A 7,149-nucleotide genomic window follows, 5' to 3' on the forward strand; every position below is an offset into this window, starting at 1 on the left:
GATTAAAGAAGTGCGCCGCCACTGCCTGGTTTAGGGTTTCCTAATTTTAATACTATATTGATAGCACAGCCTGTGTTTTGAGAACCTGCTACCCTGTTCTTTTTTTTTTTTTTTTTTTTTTTTTTAGGACAGGAATTAGACTCGGGACTCACACATACTAGACAGGTAACTTTGCCACCGAGTCCTAACCCCAGCTTTCTCATGAGAAACTTTCAGAAATTCTCCCAACATAGAACATTATGAAGGCATTTTCTCCACTGATCATGTGAGAAAACTGAGTCTCAGTGAAACAGGGATCGCCCCAGGTGAAATGGCAGAACAGAGCCTGTCAGATAGAGATGCCTGCAGCCACACCCTAGGACCTGTTCTCCATCCCTGGTGTTCACAGACTGCAAGAACAGAGCCAAACCTGCAAGCTGTCCTCTGACCTCCACGCACACAAATAAGCAAATTTACAAGTGTAATAAAAATTCAAATCTAGGATCAAAGAATCAAAGATCAATAATAACGAGAGCCACAGAGCCCCCGCGGCACACCTGCGGCAGAGCACACGCTCAGCGTGCAGTGCACAGGCCCTGTGGAGAGCCCCAGCACCACACAGACAAACAGAAACAGCAAACGCAGAATGGCACGGCAGCCCTCAGCTGTAGTTCCCAGGACCTGGAACTCGACACAGAATCAAACCTGCCTTAAAAACAGAACTCAATAAAAAGACAACCCAACATCCGCAGAGCAAGCAGCGCTGAATGCCTGTTTACTTGCGGCAAGTATTGCTTCAGAGCATAGGACATCGCGTGTGCTAGGCATGCTGCTTTTAGCCTACTTCCTAGTTTTTGGAGCCTCACTGTGTGTCAGGCATTGAGCATGTGGAATGTGGATTTTTGTATTGTTTGTTTTGAGACAGGGTCTCATTATGTAGCCCCACTGTCCTGGAACTCCCTGAGTAGACCAGGCTGGCCATGAACTCAGAGATCTGCCTGCCTCTCCTTCTGAGTGCTGGGATTAAAAGGCCTATGCCGCCATGTCCAGCTACATGTTTTGAGACTACCAGCACTGTACCGAAAATGGAGACCATTTCTCAGATGGAGAAACCAAGGCCAGAGGTAATGGTTTAGTGTTTGCTGTGGAGCCTATCTTTGATAGGTTTGTGTGTGTGTGTGCCTGTGTGTGTGTGCCTGTGTGTGTGTGCTTGTGTGTGTGCTTGTGTGTGCCACTGCTCCTGTGTGGAGGCCAGGGGACAACTTTTGGATGTTAGTTATTTTCTTCCACCATGTGTGTCCTAGAGATGGAAGTCAGGTTGGCACAAGTACCCACTGAGCCATAGTCAGCAGCTGACCCCTGACTTACTGAGCCCCGAGTGTGGAGTTACCTACAGCTGTGCCCCCATGATGGTAGGGGTACCAGGGTGTGCTAGTTCTGCGGGTTTGCTGCCAGCCTGCTCACCTTAGCGCTTCTCCCTCCTCTCCCGCTTGAGCTTAGCTGGGCAGGGCCTGGTGCTCCTTTCACAGCTGAACCTACTGAGCCGCCTAAGCCGATAATAGGGATCGGATTGGCAGAAGCCACACCCGGCCTGTCCTGTAGTAACTGCAGCCTGGGTTGGTGGCACCCCAGTGTTGGAGGGACCTTGAGGACTGGCCCAGGGCTGACTGAGCAGGACTTCCCCCCTCCCTTCCTGGCCCCTCCTACGGGTCTGTTTCTCTCTCTTGGCTTAACCTTTCCCCTCACTCTTTCTCATTTCCACTGCACCCCCCAGCACCACCAGGCTGAGGTAGGGATTTCTCAAAAACACACCTAAAGACACTCGCTCCTCAGACCCCCTTGGCCTCTAGCTGGGCCTCTGGGCTCCAATCACAGTGACAGATGCCTGGATACTGGTGACAATAGGGCATTGAGTGGCTATCTGTGCAGGCAAGTCGGGCCACCACGTGGTGCAGACTGAACCTCCTATTTCTGAACCCTTTTCCTTCTACTTCTGCTAGGGGCCTCACCGTTTCCATCCCCCTCACTTCCTCCTTCTTGAGAGTTCCCCCCCACCACCACCCATGGGAATTCCAGGCCTTCAAGGGGCTCCAGGTCCTCCTGTAACCTCTGACCACACCCTCTTCTCTTTTGCGCATTCTTTTCAAGCAGAACAACAGAGGAGGGGGAATGGGGGGGGGGTGCTATATTGCTATAGGGGTTCTGAGAGTCCCAAGGAGGCCACACTCCTGTTCTCAGACCTGAATGAGCACCTTGAGGCCCAGAGATGGTAAGGAACCAGCCTGAGGTCACACAGCACGATGAGCCCGTCTTAGGAAGGTTTCGGGGAGGAGGTGGTCCGGTCCCGGGGTCCAAGAGAGAGGAGGCCCAGGATGAACTATTGAGCTTCCCGACCTCCACTGTACTAGCCTCGTCTCGAAAAAGAGTCCGGGAACAACACTTGGTGTGCAGTGACACACAGGGAGAGATCTCCGAAGAGCAGAAAAGGTAGGCTGGGCGCGGGGACCAGACAAAGGACGCGCGGCGGCGCGGGGAGCTAGTCGCTCAGGGAGGCGGGGGTGGAGCCAGGGTGCGGTGAGCACTGACCAGCCCCGCCCCGGGACACGCCCGGGTTACCGGGTGGAGGTCCGAGGGCTCGCTCCAGGCCAGGTCCTGGGGGCCTCGGGGCGGGGCCTGAATGGGCGTGGCAGGCAGGGCGTGGCATGTCGGGCGGGGCCGCGAGTTCGGGAGCTGACCAGCTCTGAGACTGCTGAAAGCGAACGCGCGCCGGCCGAGCGGCGAGAGTTGCGGGCGCGTTCAAGGTCACCCCGAGGCCCTGAGCCCTGGCCCGGGGAGGGCGCGTGCAGCAGGCCCGATGGGATGCTGCTGCAGCCCCTCACCCCCTCACCTGGAGGCAGTGGCTAGGGAATGGGAAACCCCTCTCTTGTCCGCTCCTCCCCCCCCCCTCCCCGCAGCCCCGAGGCCCCGCGCGAGGCTATGGCCCGCGAAGAAGGGCGGAGAGACAAAGAGACCACGGCGGTGGCAGCGAGGCCTCCGGGCGCCCCCTCCTCTCTCCTCCCCGCTTGCCGCAAGGTCGACGGGGCTCGAGGACGAAGATGCCCGCCTCTCGGGCGCGGCTGGGGCACGGGGTAGCGCAATCCGATTACACCCCGCCTCTCCATCCTCCCCCCCCCCAAAAAAAAGCTCTCGGAGAATGCCGTGAGGCCCCTGCCCGGACCAACAGAAGGCCACCGCGGCCCGTGTCCTCCTGGGCGGCCTACGGGTCTGGGCCTGGGATGCTGGAAACATCCTCCGCGCCGCGGCCCCTCCCCCACAGTCTTCCAGTGAGGGGCCATCCCGACCCCGGGGTAGCCGAGGGCACCCCGCACACAGCCCAGCTCGCCAATCCTCTCAGGCCAGGCTCTGCTCCCCAGAACTCCGGATGCGACTCTAACCACTCTCAGGCCCGAGGAACGGTCCTACCCCCCCCCTCAGGCCTAGCTAGGCCTGGTCCTACCCCCCCCACCGCGTCTCCGTGGAGCCAGACTCAGCCCCTCCCTCTCGTGTTCGTCTCGCAGCGACAAGGGAGTACCTACAGTGACCATTCTTGTGTGCCCGGCGGGCGCGGTCCGTATCGAGGGCGGCTCCGGGGTTCGTGCACTCCTTGGGGGGCGCCCGGTGCTCACGCCGGGGTCCCGCCCGGGCGTCTGCGGTTGCGGACGCTGCAGAGGCGGAGACGGAGGCAGCGGCGCCCTCGAGGGCCGGGACCCGAGCCTGGGGATGCGCGCGCCGACGGTCGGGTCCCCAGCGGCAGGTGGACTGAGGGAGCGGGCGCGCGGTGGAGGACGCCCAGTGCGCGGCCCCGCGGGGCCCGGAGAGGTCGCCCTTCTGAACTAAGATCTCGGCACTTCTGCGGTGGGCCCTCGGTCCGGCCTGTCCCGTGCCGGATGCCGGGTGCCGGGTACCGGGTGTCGGGTCCGCTCCTTTCGCCCGCCCGCCCTCCCTCCCTCCGGCCCGCGCTGCGCGCTCCGCGCTCTGGGTCGCACCGCCGCCGCCCCCAGCCCTTTATAGCGGCAGCTGCCAGCGCCGACGTCGCTCATTGGCTGGGAGGGCGGGTCCCCGCCTCCTCCCGGCTCCCGACGGCGCGGCAGGTGGAAGCGAGTGCGCGCCGGCGGACTCTGCCGAGAATGAATATGCTGAGGCCTCACATCTCGGCTCCCTCGTCCTGTTTTGACACCGTTCTTGAGTACTCCTTGAGTTTTGCGGACAAAATGGGTTCCCCTCTTCGGTCCAGCACCTAACTCTGATATGGTAAAGACAGTTTTCCATGGCCTAAACACAAACAGAAGAAGGTTGGGAAGGGACAAAGACCCAGACCCAGGCTGCTAGATCCGAGGTGAATATATTTTATCTCCGCATGACTTCTGGTGATATTAGAAATAATTCTAGGTGTGGTGAGCCAGGAGTATCGTTGATAATTTGAGAATGAAATGGGCTACACAAGACTCTAAACTGACCTGGGTTACATAGCAAGCAAGCTCCAGGCTGCTTAGAAAGATTTTGTTTCTTTAGAAAGTGAAGAAAAAAGACAAAAAAACAAAACAAAAACAAAAACAAAAAACAAAACTAGAAAGAAAAAATAGGTGGGCACAATGGCATATACTGGTAAGGCCAGCTTTGGGAGGTGGAGAGTCAGGGGATCCGGAGTTCAAGGCCAGCCTGGGCTACATGAGACCCTTTCTCAAAATAAATAAATAAATAAATAAATAAATAAATAAATAAATAAATAAATAAAACAAAAGGAGAGATAGCTCAGGAGGAAAAGATTCTTGCCATGCAAGCCTGGAAATCTGAGGGCTTTTGGTTTTTGTTTTATTTTTTTGAGACAGGGTTTCTCTGTTTAGTCCTGGATGTCCTGGAACTTGCTTTATAGACCAAGTTCGAGGTGGTCTCGAACTCAGAAATCCATCTGCTTCTGAATCCAAGTGCTGGGATTAAAGTCATTGCTACCATGCTGGGAAGCAGCCTGAGTTTGATTCTTGGAACCCATTTAAAGGGAAGGAGAGAGCCAACTCCACAAAGTTGTCATCTGACCTCCAAACACTCACCTGTGGTACACACACACACACACAAAAATAGTAATACTTATTTTTAAAATGGACTAGGGATATGGTTCAGTTACTAGCATGCATGAAGCCTGGGGTACATCCCTCGTACTACATAAATTTGGCATGGTGCTGAAAACCTGTAATCCCAACACCGGAGATGCTGAGACAAAGGGCCACATATTCAAGGTCATAATCAGCTACATAGTGAATTCCAAGTCAACCTGAGTTACATAGACCTTCTCTCAAAACGAACAACAAAAACCAAACAAGAAGAGCAACAAAAAAAAAAAAAAAAGAAAAGAAAAAAGGAAGAAAAGGAAAAGCAGAAGTAATCAAACAGTTAAGGAGGTCTTACTGTATCCATTGTGGGTGTTGAGTGCACCAAGTACTCTAGGGTTTAGAACGTGGGCGCTGGCACCCCCTCTGGCAGGGAAACGCCACGCTGCTCCAAAGCAGGCGAAAGAGGTTTGTGCTAAGACTGCTAGACCATCGACCCCCATTAGAGTCATACAACCTCTAGTCACAAAACCATAGATAAGGAAGGCCTCCAAACTTGGGCAAACAAGGCTTGGCAGGCCTACTGGTTAATATCTGGCTTTCTGGGAGTGTGATTGTTTGTCCTGTAAAAGCACCCCCCTTCTTAGGAGATTGGAGCGGCAACACCTCCTTTAATGTTTACTGCTTTTGCTGGGTCAGGGTGGGGGCTCGAGCAAGGCTTCAGCACCACAGACAGCGGTCTGATCAGGTGGAAAGGCGCTGCTGGCGGAAGACCAGATTCTCTAACCCGAATCACTGTCCCCAGCCTAACCTGATCATTTTTTTTTAAATTAACACTGAATGTGTGTGTGTGTGTGTGTGTAGGTCAGAGGGAGGACAGTTTTTAGGATTCATGTCTCCTCTTCCACCATGTGAGCCCCAGGAATCGAACTTATGTCGCCAGTCTTGGGGGCAGACACCTTTAACACGAGTCGTCTCCGCGGCCCTATTCTTACTCTTGTATGCCCCTTCATGATCCGGTTTGTCAAGAGTGCGAATCAGTCTGATTTAACCAATCACGAATGACTCTCGAAAGACCCAATTGCAAGATGCCCTGGAGATTGAGCCAATGAGAGAACATACGATGAAGGTGCTGCCGCGCAGGAAGAGGGCGGGCCAATCAGAGTGACCCACACAGAAGGGGCGGTGGCAGAGCAGGCTCCCAAGTGGCTCCTCTGGGGTTTGTGGAGCAACACGGCTGCCGATGCAGGACCCATCACCACAAATGATGCCCTCCACCCCCGCGTTCCCTTCGGCTGGGAGTTTCTCTGCTGCCAGCCTACTTCCTGGGGCAAAGGCCGTACCGCGGTTCCCATGGAAACCGCCTGCTCCTATTGAGCGAGTAAGAGAAGGGGCTCTTAGAGAGCTTAGACCAGCCCCTCAGTTCTGCACCACGCTAACGTAGACCCGAGTCCCAAGCGGGAATTGAGTCTTGTTGCCACCCCATCGGGACCAATCTGCGCGTGGCGCTGCAAGGCTCCCAGGGGCACATGTCAGAGCTCGCGGCTGTGTTCCCTTGGGTCACGTGGCAGCAACCACCCCGGGTCCGTAGGCTCATGCACCACCTGGTGGTGGCTCCTCCTTCCCCACGAATCTCCCAGCACGCAATGGGGCCAGGTCCTGTTCCAGGAACACACCTAGCCATCCTCCCATACTGGGATTGATTCTCTGTTACTCTGGCACAAGAGCAAAAGACACTTCCTCAGGGAAGTCCCTCCTACTCCCCTAACCCAACCCATCACTCCATTTTCTGTCCAGTGTTTGTCTCCAGTGTAGAAGTCTCATTTGGGTGTTCCCAAATGTGTGTTCAACAATTTAGCTCCTCCCACAGTCCTCTGGGCCAGGAATCAACATTGAGACATGGGCATCAGGATTCTGGTACCCCACACCCACCCTGTGGGAGCAGAGGCTAACAGGAAAGGTTCCTGTGTGTTATCCAAGGGCAGCCACCCCCAACCTAGTCTTGGGTCAGGAGAGCAGGTTAATTGGTCACAAAGGTGTGCCCAACCCCCACAATTATTCAGGCCTAGGGGAAGGGCATCTACTT

General features: G+C 55.4%; 1 protein-coding gene across 4 annotated transcripts in view; it reads right to left on the minus strand.

The window, feature by feature from the left end:
- Window positions 1–3,972, minus strand: part of Elavl3 (ELAV like RNA binding protein 3) — a 37,710-nt gene extending 33,738 nt beyond the window's left edge. For all 4 annotated transcript variants that reach the window (XM_057767073.1, XM_057767074.1, XM_057767072.1 and 1 more), the window contains exon 1: window positions 3,555–3,972. In XM_057767073.1, the coding sequence (XP_057623056.1) occupies window positions 3,555–3,563 (9 nt within the window). In that variant the 5' untranslated portion in view covers window positions 3,564–3,972. The remainder of the gene's footprint in view (window positions 1–3,554) is intronic.
- Window positions 3,973–7,149: the final 3,177 nt, after the last annotated feature.

This window comes from Chionomys nivalis, chromosome 4, assembly GCF_950005125.1.
Source record: "Chionomys nivalis chromosome 4, mChiNiv1.1, whole genome shotgun sequence".
Taxonomy (NCBI): domain Eukaryota; kingdom Metazoa; phylum Chordata; class Mammalia; order Rodentia; family Cricetidae; genus Chionomys; species Chionomys nivalis.